This window comes from Acanthochromis polyacanthus, chromosome 4, assembly GCF_021347895.1.
Source record: "Acanthochromis polyacanthus isolate Apoly-LR-REF ecotype Palm Island chromosome 4, KAUST_Apoly_ChrSc, whole genome shotgun sequence".
Lineage (NCBI taxonomy): Eukaryota > Metazoa > Chordata > Actinopteri > Pomacentridae > Acanthochromis > Acanthochromis polyacanthus.
Window position 1 is genome coordinate 33,508,128 of NC_067116.1, and position 16,731 is coordinate 33,524,858.

The 16,731-nt window shown below is 38.7% G+C and overlaps 2 protein-coding genes across 3 annotated transcripts in view; one reads left to right on the top strand and one right to left on the bottom strand.

Moving 5' to 3' along the window:
- shroom2a (shroom family member 2a) overlaps positions 1-13,090 on the bottom strand; it is a 46,495-nt gene extending 33,405 nt beyond the window's left edge. For both annotated transcript variants that reach the window (XM_022200307.2, XM_051946680.1), the window contains exons 1-2: positions 12,785-13,090; positions 10,196-10,406 (exon numbers count right to left, since the gene is read on the bottom strand). In XM_022200307.2, coding sequence (XP_022055999.1) covers positions 10,196-10,402 — 207 coding nt within the window. In that variant the 5' untranslated portion in view covers positions 10,403-10,406; positions 12,785-13,090. The remainder of the gene's footprint in view (positions 1-10,195; positions 10,407-12,784) is intronic.
- Positions 13,091-13,359: 269 nt separating this feature from the next.
- On the top strand, positions 13,360-16,608 carry LOC110955352 (synapse-associated protein 1). Its single transcript, XM_022200311.2, has 9 exons — positions 13,360-13,700; positions 13,933-14,051; positions 14,139-14,205; positions 14,541-14,614; positions 14,725-14,864; positions 15,006-15,157; positions 15,395-15,453; positions 15,565-15,709; positions 15,804-16,608. The coding sequence occupies exons 1-9, from the start codon at positions 13,520-13,522 to the stop codon at positions 15,941-15,943; spliced, it is 1,077 nt and encodes a 358-aa protein (XP_022056003.2). The 5' UTR covers positions 13,360-13,519; the 3' UTR covers positions 15,944-16,608.
- The last annotated feature ends 123 nt before the right edge of the window (positions 16,609-16,731 follow it).

Here is a 16,731-nt window from a genome sequence, read left to right on the forward strand (position 1 = left end):
AAGCACATTCTAAGTTGATTTTATAGTGTAACAGTGACAACAGACACACCACACTGTTTACCAAAATTAACAGCAGGTAGGCCAGCTTCTAAAGACAAGAATCAAAGGCTGTAAAATACTTCAAAAAGCTGCTGTACAAGCCAGTGGCATGGTGTAAAAACAAACTGCATTGTGTTGGTTTGAGGGCAGACACCTGGAATAACACGAAGAGACGTATCGTGAACAGTGCTGTGAACTCAGCAACTGTTAGTGTTGCTGTATCTCCGGAGAACTCACACTGACACGAGGGCCGACTCCAGACAGAAGATATTAAACTGACAGAACCACAGCTACAGCAGGAGGTTCTTCAGTGGGAGAAATAGCGTGGTTAAGGTCAGCGCTGTCCTCACACTGACGCACAAAGTCAGATATGAGAGGTGCAAGACAGCACGGCTCAGTGTGCAAAGAAAAACAGCGAGAACTTGCTTGGCACTTGGCACATTAACACACGAAAGCCAAGCTCTGCAGCTGATTATCAGCTCTCCACTCAACCTGAGAGAAGGGGGACTGTATGACTCAACTGTACAAGTATGTGTAGGTTTACAGACCATTACGTCTCATATGGCCTTTATCCTGAGCACAGAAAACCAGAGCCTCAGATAGCACTTATCATTCTGTGGCCTCTTTCATTTTTCTATAATGCATGGTTGAGGCAGGGTGGACTGAGGAGTTTTATGGTGGCTGGCAAGATTCCTGAGCTGTTCCCGATATGGTAGTGTACTTTGTTGAGACCCTGATACATTTACTGTGAGTTACAATGTTTAAAATGGAAACAAAACAACCCAGTTTGACTGCAACTGGAGGACTATTCTCAATGGACAAAGCAGCTTGAATACTTATAACTGCGAAATTGAGAGAATAACTAGTGCTAGTAATTTGAGCCTAACTGCTTATCTTCAACAGGGATAACTTAGTGGTTGGGGGATATGCAGGATATGAGTGTACGGAAATGGATTTCTAGGGCAGAAACCTATACCAATCATTAATTTGAAAGCCATGGTTAAAAATTCTCCAAACACAAAACTGTGTAACCAGTCAGATATTGCTGTGGCCAGGACATTGCTTGAGACAACAGAATAGTAGAGAGAGGAGGCTGCATCAGAGGCCAAGCAGTGCATTTTAAAACAATCAACAATCAGTAAAGAAAACAACAATGAAGCCAAAGTGAAAAATGCTAAACATCAGATCTGATAGTGTGGCCCATCAGATTCTTCTTGTCATAGTTTCTGAACAATAAAAGAACAATAAACATATCACCAGCACTTTTGCAGCACTGAGGGAATGCAATAAAGTGTTAGGTTTAGGTTAGGTGGGGTTCTAGTGGCTCAAAAGGCTTGGAAAAAGAAAAAAGTGGAATTTTATGTGTTTTTTATTTAGAAGCTTTTCACTTTAGGTAGTATTTTATAGTGTTTGTGGAGAGATGAGGCTGCTGTGCTTGTATTTTTTGGGTGGCTTAAGGAAGCTTTTTTACATGAGGTGGTGAGCATGTACAGTAGGTAGTGCAGACAGGAATGTAAAGACTGCACTGAAAGAATGAGAGGAAGCAAACTCATGCAGGAAAAGAGGAAAGACAATATGAGCTATTATCATTATTGCAAACAAGTCTTTCTGCACATTTTTATGAGCCCAAAAAGTCACTGAGGCAACTGTTTTCTATAAACAGCTTTATATACGGTACGTACAAAAGAAACCTAAAAGTCTTTACTTTAACACAACCTAATGGAAAACATGGCTCAACAAGAAAAAAAATGTTTAAAGAATGTAAATAACACCAAGAAGCAGCATAAAAAACCCAATAGAGCAAATAAAGTTAATGTTCATACAACACCAAGGCAGGAGATTCACACCATAGAAGCTCCATCAGCATCAGTCATACCACGTCCTTTGTTTACCATCTTCCTCCAGGCTACAATCAGTCCACATGCAGCCATCCTGGATTCCTGTGTATCCTCAAAAATAGCCTTACGTCCCTCTGTGGGTCATGAAGGGAAGGATGTGGTGGTGAAGAGGGCAAGGAATGTGTCTTTTCTGCTGACAGATGTCCTGTGCAGCGAGCTGACAGGGCACTGAACCCAGACTTCATGTATGGTTTTAGGCACTGCCTTCACACATCATTGACAATGTTCATTGTAGTTTGACATGGCACCAGAAACCACATAAACAAACTCAAACAAAGCTGACCTTTTCTCAACTTCCATTTTTTTGAGTTCAGTGAGATCTGTCTTTGTAGTTGGAGACAGAAAGAAGTTATAAACATCTGTAATTTCTGTAAAGCTCTCATTACATTTGGATATGACAAGCATTTTCCATGCTAACCTGAACATCTGTGAAAGAATTACTGACATAACTATGGTATCTACAGAGTCACCATCGCTTCACAAGAAGCAGGACTAAATCACTAAACATCTTTGTCATGAAGTACAAAAAATAACCCACAAAAGGAAGATTTCAGAGAATGTCAATCCTCAAAACAGACGATAAAGACCTTATAAAGACTGTTTACGTTTGGTATATCACTAAAAAATGTATTATGAAACGCAAAGTAAAATGTTTAGATTTTTTTTCTCCCTGGCAGCTGTGGGCTAAGTTACCAACTATAAAAAAAACTTGGCACACATTTTTAGGGCATAATGGCAACAGATGTCAGCAAGATGGAATGATAATAGTGGTAGATAGTCATTTCAGCCCGTTTCAGTGCTCCTTCAGTGTGTCTCTTTACAACTTTTTCTTTCTATTAACAACTTCCAAATTTCTTAAGAAATATCAGGAAACTAAGCTGCTTTGTAAATTCTGGCATCCAGGGAATATGAATTTGCTGGATAAAGATATAGCTAGCTAGCAAACCATTGGCTGCAGTAGGTGTATATTGCAAGAGAACAACTGACAGTAATGTACTTTAGGTTATAGTGTTAGAGGGAGGGGTCACGCTAAGTATGGTTCAAATGTGTCATTGGCATGAACTTCTGGCCTGCCCAAAAAATCCTAAATGCAAAAATAATGAAAAACAGCAGAAAGGTCTAACTCTACAATTCAGCACCACACTGTTCAGTGTTTTCAGCAGTTATTTTCTGACATGTATAATGTGTTTAGAAACAAATCTCTGAATTTCCTTCACATGGATTTTAATTTTGTGACTCAGGTGTCCAAAATGCACACAAAAAAAAAACAAAACTAAAAAGTCCTCAACTTTTGAAGTAAATATCTTGCCAATTAACTGTTAAATGCTCCATGATGTTCACCATGTCACTAACTTTGTTTTCCTGCAGGACAGTCAATTAAAAGTGGCATTTTACAGCTTTTTGATTGGAATCAGGTGCTAGTTACACTGTAAACGACACAACACTGACAGTTGGGAAAGTTAATCTGAACTAGAGATAGACCAGTTAACTGTTGGCTGATGACTAGGACAATAAAACTACATTTCGAGAAAATCAGCATCAGTTAATTTATATCAACAGTCAACAGGTATTTCACAGGGTCAGTAACTGTAAAGATGCATAAGACCAAAGCAATGAACTGAGAAAATCTAAACCAGAACTGCTGTCGTCTGTGGGCTCAGCTCTTCCAGGGTCTCCTTTTTGATCACAGGAAAGTGATGCCTTTGGCAGCTTTAAAGGTAGGACATACAAAAACTAATCAGTGACCTTTTCTATCCATGTTACCACACAATTGACTCTGTATTGAACCCTCGGTACAATTTTGGTGCTGATTAATGTGTGTCAATGCAACCAAGCCACAAAAATTGTCAAGTACCAAATGCTGGAACTGAACCCTTAATCAAATTTTTACTCATTCTTTCCTTAGACAGCTTCTGAACGTTGTGCTTATGTAAGACCGAACAGCTCCATCAAAGAGCACACATTGCTCTGTTCCTTCTTCTCTGGCCAATCAATAATCCTTCCAGCATTCCATATTCAAACCTTCAAAATCCCAACTTCCACAAACAGAAAACTATCTTGCCTCTTACCACACACAAGACTTATTCCTATTCTCAATGAATCATTTTTGTTCTAGAAGTTGAGCAGTCCCGGGGCAGTCAAATCTTGCCCACAATTCTGTCACACAAAGAATTTAATAATTGGTAAAAGCTGTTTACCTGCAGGTGATTTATCACAGTGCGTAAGAACAGAGATATTTTTGGAGTGAGTTTGGCACAGCTTCTTTAAGAGCAAATAATATTTTCATCCATATAAAATTTGATCCTGGCAGAGGAAACACATGTATGTGCAGCATACCCAGCTGTCTTGTGTAAAACAGGATTATTTAAGTTTATTGAGACTAAGGACTTTAAGTCCATGAAGACCTTGAGCATAACCTGAGCTATGAGAGGAATGTCAAGAATTTTAATTAGATCCAGGATATTTTTTAGCCAATAATCTAAACCTGTCATCAAACTGTGGGCCCTTTTTATTATCTTTCATTGAAACGACCAGAGAGAACGCATAGAAGTGAGAAAACAGCCAAGAACATTATTGATTTAGGCAGACAAATGGACAGTGCATGTTCCTCTGGTTAATACATAAAATACAGACATTCTTATTAAGACCAAACTGTGCTCACTGCATACTAATCTAAAATTTTACAAGAAAAACATGGACACATTTGAAATCCATTCCAAGCAGATGATTTTAAAGAGACGTGTTGCTGTAAAAACAGTAAGGCAGTCATCTGTTTCAACTGGTCATTAAACAGTAAGATGGAGAAACTATATTTAGTAGCTTGACTTTTATATTTAATAATATCTCTCAGAAGAAGAGCATAAAGACAGAGCTTTATTGCAAAATATATAATCTAACAACTACTATTAACAGATGCTAGCTCCAGCGTTCTTATCAGTGCAGGACAGAAATGCGAAAACAGCACTCGAAAAATATGACATAGTACACATAAAGGTGTAAGAACAGTTCACAACACCTGTATTTTAAAAAAAATGGGCAGATAAAGAGCAAAGTGCACAAAGCCTACACTGTGGGTACCACTGTGTCTGCTGTAAGTCCACATATTTATGTCATTACACAGACAAATGGTGGACATAAGAGGCCTTAAACACTTTATTTCTATCAAGCAGAAAGAAACGTGTAGATATACTGTAAGAGGAATTGCAGGTTTACTTCCATCTTTATCTGGTTAATGCGAATAATTCAAGAACACACCTTTATAAATCAGTAGCTATAATCTCAGAGCTGCTCCAAAAGCCCACAGCCCTGACTTAATTTATCCCATCATGCCATTCCAACAGGCTTCAGGCTGTCACGGATAATTCACTACATCTAGAAAATCAAACAAAGCTCCAACATTCCTCCTCTGTTCCTGGTACCACAAGCTACCCTCCGAACTGAAATTTAACCCGGCACTGAAGTACGAGAAAGCAAAAGTCCAGGTGAGATCTAATAACACACACCGCAGACTAAGTGACAGCAAACTAAACTCTGCGGCATTTCAAAAGACAGCTTGACAAACACGTGTTGAGTGTAGTCCACAACTAAATGACTTCATGAGATTACTGAAACTATTCTATAAATGCAAGCAAGGAAGACTGGAAAAAACATTCAATATTATTTCAATGGAATGTAATCATACAGAAGAAAGGTTGAGCGTAAAAAGTTGCCAAAGGTTTTCAAAGCGTTGACATCTCACCATCTGATGCAAGTAGCTCCACTTTAGTTGGTCCTCGGAGTGCAGATGTTGGTATTCAGTGATAAAACATTAACAATTAAAATGCTGTCAATGTCAAACCAAAGAACTGCAAACCTGGGCAATGGTTCACCCCTCACAGTTCAGCAATGTGACCTTGCCATTTAATCTTAGAGCTTAAAGACTTAAAATGGTCCGAATTCTAGTCATTTTAATCACATGCTTGCAAAACTGACGGTAATGAGGTGACGATAGTTAAAACTGTACCGCTCTGAGCGCAATGGTGGAGTTCTGCCCATTGGTGAAGAACTTTGGACCCCTTTATGGTCAATACAGAAATGACAAACAAAAAAAAAAATCAAGAAGGGACGCAGCTGCGGGACAAACAGGTGCTGGCATTTTAACGTACCAAATTAACTGGCAAGGTCTTTTGTAGTAAATCATTACACAGTCAACAGAGGAGTGAGGTTACAGTGTGATTTCAGAGCTGATTGGGTTGCTCTACCGTTAGGTAATCTCCTCCTCATGGGCACTGCATGGGTCAAAACACCTATTTAACAAAATACATGGTATGGAGGAATTATGAGCTATATTGCATGCTTTGGAGGGGTTTTGGAGATATAACTTACTTCATAACAGATTCCATCAAATGTGCCTAATGGTTTGGGAACATGCTTTGACCGACAGATTACATTTGAAAAGACACAGTTCAGACTATCTCGGTAGAGTAGCTAAATGTCCAAATGCAGGCATTAAACAGTCTATATCAGGGCTGAACAATGGATCAAAATATTACTGAAATCACAAAACTGTGTGATTGCAATATCCAAATTAAAGGAGCTGCAATTTTTTGGATATATGAAAATGTGTCATTGTAAATGACACATTTTGGCAGTACAAACGTGTCCCGACCTACAAATCATATTCTCCATCCTTAAAGGGGAACTTCGTTTTTTTCAACCTGGGGTCTGTTTTCATATGTCATTTCATACATGTGAGTGATGGAGAAATTAATTTTCGACATAGCTCCAGTATTTAGCCAGGCAGGCAGCTTCGCAGCTCAGCTAGCGAAAAGTATGGGGCAACTTGCCCCCCCGTCAAAGTCCACCCTAACGTGCTTTTTCCCCCCACAGTGACCGGCTCGGATAGTCTCAACGAGTGTCCCACAACATACTAGAGATGAGAAGTGAACGAAAACCTCCACATTACTTGGCGATCGCTATTTGTTGTGGTCTGTATCCAAATCTCGGGACGCTAGAAAGCAAATCTCGTTCTGAAATCGCGTGATAGCTCGCGCCAAAACACCGGTGGGGGAAACAGCTGTTTGCCTCAGGTGAAGAGAGACGAGTGGAGTGATTTTGTGTCGGATTACCAAAGTTTTTACGTCGAAGTGCATCAACTGGAGTTTCAGGGTCCATTTGTAAAACATTTAGCCACAACTTTAGCGTTTCCTTCACCAAGTACGGTAGTCTGTGAAAGCTACGCGAAGTGTAGCGCACCATTCTGTTGCCACAACTCGGAAATGCGCACTGACGACCCATTAGTTTTACCAGGTTTAGAAAAAAACTAACTGTTCTGTAATCCGACACAAAATCGCTCCACTCGTCTCTCTTCACCTGAGGCAAACAGCTGTTTCCCCCACCGGTGTTTTGGTGCGAGCTATCACGCTATTTCAGAACGAGATTTGCTTTCTAGCGTCCCGAGATTTGGATACAGACCACAACAAATAGCGATCGCCAAGTAATGTGGAGGTTTTCGTTCACTTCTCATCTCTAGTATGTTGTGGGACACTCGTTGAGACTATCCGAGCCGGTCAGTGTGGGGGAAAAAAGCACGTTAGGGTGGACTTTGACGGGGGGGTAATTGCTCCATACTTTTCGCTAGCTGAGCTGCTAAGCTGCCTGCCTGGCTAAATACTGGAGCTATGTTGAAAATTCATTTCTCCATCACTCACATGTATGAAATGACATATGAAAACAGACCCCAGGTTGAAAAAAACTGAAGTTCCCCTTTAAGGGGCTATGTTTGTTTGGTACAGGCTACAGCGAAAAAATAAAAATTTTAAAATAAAATAAACATATTTTTTATATGTTTCCCATTGGAAAACAAATGATAAAGATAATTCCCAGTAAAATCATATTAAAAATATCTGTAAAATAATTGCATATTATTAATATGATCTTCGCATAGTATTTATCTTCAGTCTACAGTCACATTAACAACTGCCTGAGACTGACTTTGGCACAGTTCAGCCAAATGCTAACATAAGCCTGCAAACATGCTCAATATCGACTGCCCAGCCAAAAAAAAAGTCGCACACGCTCATATTTTGTTGGACCACCTTTAGCTTTGACTATGGCACTCATTTGCTGTGGCATCATTTCCATAAACTTCTACAGTCTCACAGCATTTACTTCTGTCCAGAGACGTGCTAATTTTTCTCCAAGATCTTATACTGATGATGGGAGAGTCGGAACACTATGCAAAGTATTCTCCAGCGCATCCCAAAGATTCTCAGTGGGGCTGAGGTCTAGAATCTGTGGAGGCTGATCCATGTGTGAAAATAATGTCTCACGCTCCTTGAACCACTCATTCACAATGTGAACCCTGTGAATCCTGGAATCGTCATCTTGGAACATTCCCATGCTATCAGGGAAGAAAAACTCCATTGATGGAAAGACCTGGTCATTCAGTATATTCAGGTAGTCAGCTGACCTCATTCTTTAGGAACGTTGCTGAACCTGACCAACCCCAGATCATAACCCTAACCCCCACAGGCTTGTAGGCACTAGCCATGATGAGTGCATCACTTCATCCACCTCTCTTCTTACCCTGATGCCCCCATCACTTTGGAACAGGGTAAATCTGGACTCACCAGACCACACTTGTTTCATGAAGATGATGGTTCTCCACTATCCTTCAGGTTTTAATAATTCGTTGGACGGTTCTTAGTCTGATTTTAGTAGTTTCAGAAATCTCCCTAGTTGTTTTCTTTGCTTGATGCAGGCCAAAAATGTGATTCTTTTGAGACACATTAACATCCTTTCCATGACCACAGGATATGTCTTCCGATATGGTTGTTTAAGAAGTGAGAAGCTCCTCACTGCATCAGGTATAAGGTTAAATAAGTTATTGCAGCTGAAACATATTCATCACTGCAGTAATTATCCACAAGAAAGCTCTTACCCATTTGCTTAGTTAAATACAGATGACCACTTTTTTTGGCCAGGCAGTGTAATAATGCTAACATTAACAGGGGTGAAAAATGATCAGCATGGTCACTGGCATCAGCAGATAAAAGCTTTAACATGAAAATAACCGCAAAATGCAGATAATGTCTGTCTGGTTTAAAGTTTACTGTTTTATTGGAAAATATTACGCCAAAATAAAAGTGCTGTGTTTTTCCATCTAAAATGAATTAGTACTAGTATTGGCAAAAAAATGATAATGTGCATCCCTATCAATCAGCCTAAAACACAAAATATAACCAAAGCTAATGGGAATGTCATTAATTTGGCAAGTTATTTAATTCTAAATCAAAGTAATGGACTATTAAATTTTTTGAGATGATGATGGCACTACATCTCAAGTTCTCTGAAGTCATTATTTGGGAACCATGAAAGTCTACATACATTTTGTGTTAATCCATCTTGCTGATGTTGGGATATTTTTCTGGAAACTGCAGAATATCTGTAAAAAATGTCATCGCTATATTTGACTGTAACACCATGACATTCTATGGCAAGTTGCACAGTAGTTGCTACGACAGTTAATCTGAACGACCAACCAGAAGGCTTTCAATGTATTCCACTAGCACGCCTAAGAACAATCAGTTAATTTTAATGTGTGCTCACAATAATACAATTAGTATAACATCATCTCCTCTCTTTCTCAGTGTTTCATTTTATTCTCTTGTATCACACAAGAAAAATGCAAAGCATGCTTGCCAGTAAGCAGTAATGTTTCAGGTGTCAGAACAGTCAGCATTTTGTGCTTCATTAGATGACGGCAACTGGTAAAATTATAGTCTTAGCTGGTCTGGGCAACTACTGCCAAAACACAGACAGTAATGTTGAGCTTTGCCAGGCACCATCACCTGCGGCATCGTGTTAAAAGTCTTGTGAACTTGAAATATTTGAAAATGTAATTTGTTTGGCATCCTATAGTGTGGAATGATGTGAGGATCTTTACATGAGGAGAGACATTTGAGAAGCTAATGAGCTGCTGATGTTGATGTAATTGAAGACTGACAGTAAAATACACACCTCTGACTCATATTCCTGTAGCTTTAGGTCATTAAATAGGCTGCAGCTTTTAAACAATGAAAATGACTGTCTGGAATGAAAATGTCACTTTATTGGATGGACATTTTGGATGTGGACAGAGAGACTTATCAACAATGTACTCTATTTTTAAATGACAACTGACAGCTAAAGCCCGTCTCTCCAATGAGACAACTTGCACTCAACATCTCAGTTCTTTGCTGTATTTGATTTTAATAAGAGTCATTTCAATTTTTTACCTTAGTTATGAGCAGTGGCTCCCGGTGTTCCAGTCCCCCTCTGAGCGTGAAACCCCATGGGGCACCTCCTGAAAGAAATACATCCACCAGCTTCCAGCCCTCACCATCTCTGGTCCTCTGATCAAGTTCTCCTGATTTCTGCATCGCATGCCAAAAGCTTTCCGCTTCCATAGAGCGAGGATCATTTTTATATCCTTCGGCCTCCATTGTACTGTTATGAAAGTTAAGAAACAAGAGCATTAGAGAGCTTCCTATTAACACATAATAGTATGCACATCTATGAAAATAATATAAAGACATACAACCTTTGAGCATGTTGTGTTCTAGTGCTATGCAGATAGCATTCACTTAAAATCACTGGGACTAGCAGCATTATCACACTGATTGGCAATCAATTTCAGAAATGATCACAGTTTAGCTGATCAGTTCCAGAACTCAGCACAGTCTAAGTCCACAAAGCTTGCTAATCATTTTGAAATGCTTGAGAACCTAAAAACGTCATGATCACGAATACAGTGAGCACACTTTATTCATGAGTTAGATGGCTACAGAAGCTATAAAAGATAAAATGTTGAATTGTACATATTATTTGACAAACTTCAATGTCATTGCCTTCTTTATGTCTATGTTTTCACATGTCCATGTCTCCGTGTGATACAAATGGTTACGTCTGCTTTAGGCAATATTTATTTGTTATTCTAAGCAATGCTGCAAGAGATGACTGCAGTATCATAGTCTGTCTGTTTGATGCAAGACAATTCATCCTCTCTGTGAAAGCTTGGAATTATTACAAAACATGAACACGAGTAAATATGACTAAACATGCAAAAGTATTGTTTAGAATTAAAGAAAATTTGGGCTTTTAGAAAATGTTGTTTATATTAACATCGAGTAATACCAATTAACTGATAAGTTGTCAACTATTACTTTCCAACTATTCACACAATAGATTATTTAGTTAAACAATGTTTTAAAGATAAAAAGTCTAAATTCTCCGATCCAGCTTCTTATATTTCAATAGTTTCTAGTTTCTTTCGTCCTCCTCTATGACAGTAAACTAAATGTCTTAGTGATGTGAATAAAACAAGACATTTGGGGACGTCATCTTGGACTTTGGGAAGTACTGACTGACATTTTTCATTATTTTATAAACCAAACAACTAACTGATTCATCTGGAAAATAACTGACAGATTGAGCGATAATGAAAACAAGCATTAGTTGCAGCTAGAATTTAAATATAGCCATTAAACAGCCTGACAGAAAAGAAAAGCTGTGGGGAAATGGAATTTGGGGTGAATTCTGCAGACTACAACAACATCAGAGACATGAACATATATTTTCACAAAAGCATGATTAACAATCAATACATTTGGATAATAATGACATTTAACTAAGGTTGTTGACTTTTGAAAAACATGCTAGGCTTATTTTTATGGGACAACAAAAGGATTTTTAGAAAGTTCCGGGTTTTAAATATTTCTTACACTATTTATCAAATACTATTTCTACACAAATCCCTCTCATTGGAAAAATTAGACATTATTACTGTAGCTTTGGCTAATTTTTAAGATTTAAGAAAATGCTGTTTATATTATTTCATCAAGCAAAAAAAAAATCATGCTTTATTTATTGTTGCAATGACAACTTTAATGGTTTAGTAGTCTGATTTCTTCTGTATTGTGTAGACCTAAGCTGGCATCAATGACAGTATTAGCTGATACAAAAGAAAAAAATACCACAGCAATGTTATTGATGAATAATATGGTAAACCTATACATAAACATGGCAGTGCCTGACAGAAAAGATGTGATGAAATAAAATTTAGTGTTGTTTGTGGACACTGTTGCAGTATCAGGGACATGTACAAGTCAGAAAACCAGATAAGGATGTAATTTTATTAGTATTAGAGCGTGTTTAAGTAAAGTTCTTGACAGTTAGCCTTTAGAAAAAATACATAAGGTAATATTTTGGGAGAAAAACAGAAAACATTCTGCTTAGCGTTTAATGATTATTATTTCAACCCAACTGTTCTCATGAGTGTAAGAAATGTGGGCTGTCCACGTAAATTCAATGACAACGTAAAGCCTAATAACAATAAAAAAGTAACTCAGGTAAATAAAGACAACACTTTCGTGTCTGGATTGTTGTACACAAGAAGTCCCATTGCTTTTAATTTTAAATGACCTTCTCACAAAGACAAAATAAATACATTAGAGTTCATTTCGTGACTTCTCTCGTCATGAAAGATGTTTTGCCTCAGTGTAAACGCTACAAAAACAAGCCTTGTGTGACTAATTCAGGAAATCTTAACCCTGCGTGAACACCTGTTGTCATACTACGGACAGGCTGAGATAAATGTAATGCTCTTATGTTCAACAGAATAAAACACAGTCGAGAAGCAGAATGGCAACCATCCTCAACTAGAAATAAGTCAAACTGAGCAGAGTTAAACAGACCTGCTGTTTTACATGAGTAACCCAATCTTCGTGCGAAACATTTCCAATGACGAAATTAACTTCTCCACTCAGTGAAATGCACAGCTTTATTAGAAAACTTCACAAAAGTTGTGGTGAAACGAACAGCCTTACCTGGCAATTCAATTTGTGGATAAACCGGTGAACACGAAAGCTTCGTCGGGGTGGCACGCAGCTATATCCCAGCTTTACGTTACACATACTTCATCTTTTGGAACCGTTTATCTTTTCAAATAGAGTCACTTTTAGGCTAACTGTGCCAACAATTTCGCGGAAAACGCCGATAATTCTCACAGTTTAAAATGCAGCAGGTCTGTCCGTATCCTACTTCATGATACAAGCCGACAACGACACACTGACACACTCAGGAGAGTTTAAATTAGCTAAGCTAAAACTAGCTCCATCCATGGACAACAGGGATAATAACAAGTGTAGTGAAACGCAGCGCAAGCGTGTCACCTACTGTTAGCTAGCTAGTACTGCTGCGTTTCCCTATGATTTTTTTAAAATTAAAAATATAAACGCATTCTAACTCAAAAACTGAAGCTAAAACATTTATGTCTGGAGCGTTATATTTAATTTACCGCAATAAATTGCTTGTTAATGAATGGTCAACTTGGTTTTAAACAACTTTATGGCAGTGCGTTCGTTTCCATGACAACTTGTTCACCTAAGGGTAGCCACCAGGGTCAAACCAAACCGGTTTGCGGAAGTGGGTGAATACTGAAACGTCACCAGCTCTAACTTTAGTTTCAAACTTTAAGAAAAAACGACATATAAACAACTAAAAACCATCACTGGAGCATGTTAAATAACTTAATTTAACTTTTCAGGCACTACGTTTACAGTATGTTTAAGAGCTGGGGGACCTGGCTCGGAATAGAAGACGAAAATGCCGAAGTTAAACAAGAAACCGAGTCTGTTGATGCTGATAAAGACAAGAACTGTGGAGTAAATGTACCTGAAAATGAGCAGACCGGTGCTGCCGAGAAAGATGATCAACTTCCCCAGAAAGCTAAGGGTCTCAGTGGTAAGTATGATAAAATTAATAGACTTTGTTGTAGCAGTAATGTTGACGGTCACGTCAAGTCACCGTTACTTCTTAGCACAGGGGGTTTGGTTTGAAATTGCCAGTGGTGGGACAGAATTTATTGAAGACCAGGAGACCAAAGACGCCTTTGATTTTGAGTGGGTACATGTGGTTAGTTACATTTCAGATCCATGTAAGCTCAGTGTTGCTGAATTGACTGGTTTCTTTGCAGGTTACATATATAGCTTCGCCAGCAGTGCCTCAAAGAAACTGTCTGAATCCGTCGTTGAAACAGCGCAAACCTTGAAGAAAAGTGTGGAGGAGGGGAAGATTAATGGAATCATTGATAAGGTAAAAAGCTTTGCTGTCTGTAATTTGAATTATTTCTGCTCCTTCGGTGTACTGAGTACTTTTTGAATAAATGTTTTCTTTGCTCAGACCATTTTGGGCGATTTCCAGAAAGAACAAGAAAGGTTTGTTCAGGAGCAAAAGGCCAAAAAGTTTGGTAAGTACTCCTGTATTCTGTAGTTCGTTTGTGTTTAGATTTGAAGTCCCTCTCTGAGCACACCAGCTCACCTAGGACTCTGCTCACTATAACACTGCAAAACTACACTACACTACAATGGCAAATTGGAGTAAATCAGCCACACATTTGAAACCGGAAACTAACCTGATCTGGAGAAGAATGATGATACAGAAAGCCCCATACAGGTTTTCACTGAAGGGCACCTTTAAATTGGTTATTTCACTTTCAAAACAAACATGTACTCAGTCAAAACATTATAACATGTAAGTGTGTTTACTTTGCAGTAACTACAGGCCAGTTTTCATTGTCCCTAGGTGCTGCTGTACCACCGTGGGTAGGTTATAATGAAGAGGAAACCATACAGCAACAGATTTTAGCTCTCTCAGCTGTGAGTGTCCTTATGAAACATCTCTTTTCATCTAGAAAAATAGTCAAATTGTGCTTCTCTATAACGCCAGAACGAATAGAACTTCACTGTGTGGTTTCATTTGACGGCAGGACAAAAGAAATTTTCTGCGAGACCCGCCTGCTGGGGTGCAATTTCACTTTGACTTTGAGCAAATGTATCCAGTCGCCATGGTGATGCTGGAGGAAGATGAGCTCCTCAGGAAGATGCGCTTCCATCTGGTCCCCAAACAGTGAGAACATTTCACTTACATATTACCTTTGTTGTCTTCATCATATTCGCCCTTGCATAAGAGTGCGTTTAATAAAGCAAAAACTATATAGTTGCCTTTCACAGTGATGGCTAAGTTGCTCCTCTGTGGGGTTCTTTTTAGGGTGAAGGAGGAGGCCTTCTGGAAGAATTACTTCTACCGTGTGTCCTTGATCAAACAGTCAGCTCAGCTCACAGCTCTCGCAGCTCAACAGGCTGCCGAGCGGAGAGACGTGGAGAAAACTAGTTCCAGTCATGAGGAGCTTCATCATATAGGTACAAGAGTTATTTTTTTTCTATTTATGGCTTCTCCTACAAAATGTTAGTGAGACAAAAGAAGAGTAGTAAACCAAAAAGTGAGTTAACCTTTTTAAGCACAGCATTTTAGATTGGGTTTGTCACATAATCTACATAAAATGTAATAATACAAACAGCAGTAGGTAAAATAGAATATGGATTAGATTGAACTTGGTATTACTATTCTGATATGATTTCAAAAAATTGTTTCTGCAGATGTAGTTAAACGGAAAACTCCCCCATCCATCCACAGAACCAAACCAAAGTCAAGTGAGGTAAGCCACCTGTTTTTAAAGAATAATGTATGCAGAAAAAAAATCCTTCTAAAATGATGATTGGACTCAGATGAGCGTGACTAAGACGACCTTCTGTTTGTGTTATGAAAGGATGAAGAGGAGATTTCCACCAGTCCGCCCGTGTCTGAATTTGTAAGCGATGCCTTTGACTCATGCAAGATAAACGAGGCCGACCTGCGCAAAGAAATGGAACAGCTGGTCCTGGACAAGAGGGAACATCCAAACACACAGGAGGGTCAGTCTTTTCCTTAAATTGGGTTAGTGCATATTTGTAGAGCTGCTTGCCAGAGTTTAATAGGTGATTCACTGTTGCTTTTATTTCTTAATAGTTTTTTCTTCAGAGGAGACTGCAGACTGGGAGCGAGAGCTGCAGGAGGAGCTTAAGGAGTACGACGTGTTGGCTGACAATGAGAACCGAGATGACAGCTGGGACAGAGAGATTGAGGAGATGCTGAAGGAGGACAGTTAGAGCAGCTACACAGACACCTACAGCTTTAAACTGTTTGAAGGGCACCGTTCAGATCGGAAACTATGTATTGATTTGTTACAGCTTTGGTCCTCAGTGAATTTTGGCTGAATTTCAAAAACATTTCGGTGTCCAATTTACATGGCCTGAGTAGTTTTACAGGTGAATAGTGGAGAAAAAAATGTCCTGGATCTCAGGTTTATAATGTCATACTGTGAGAAGCCTTCACAAAAGACTGAAAATTTGCCCAGGCATGTAAAAGATAACTGTAAATACTAGAAGTACTGTAAGGCTACAGAGTCAAACTGACTCTGCACTATCTGTTACACAGCAATATCTATGTAAAGTTTGCTGCCATGAGCCACCATAAGGAAAGGATAAAGGAAAATTTGAGTGTGAAACATTTAATTTCCTGCTTTCTCATGAAATTTTATGCACCAACTTGTACCTTTTCTGTTCCAATTTCTGGTGAAAACTTTTCTGTTTATGTAAAGAAAAAGTATTCAATATATGACTGAACGTATCTATTTTTATGATCGAATGCCTTGTCTTCTCTGTGCCGCTCCAAACAAGCATTCTTCCTCCTATTTACCCAACGTTTTGTGTTCATACTTATAAAAACTGCAGTTTATGTTGTCAAACTTTATTAAACATTCACTTTATTATTACATCCAGTGTATTTGTTTTTCTCTCATGCACACTAATCTTGCTATTCCTCATCTTAATCCAGTTCAACTGTTCAGCTGGATCCTTATTTGACCGGCGCAGAATGAATGAGAGGAAACAAGCTG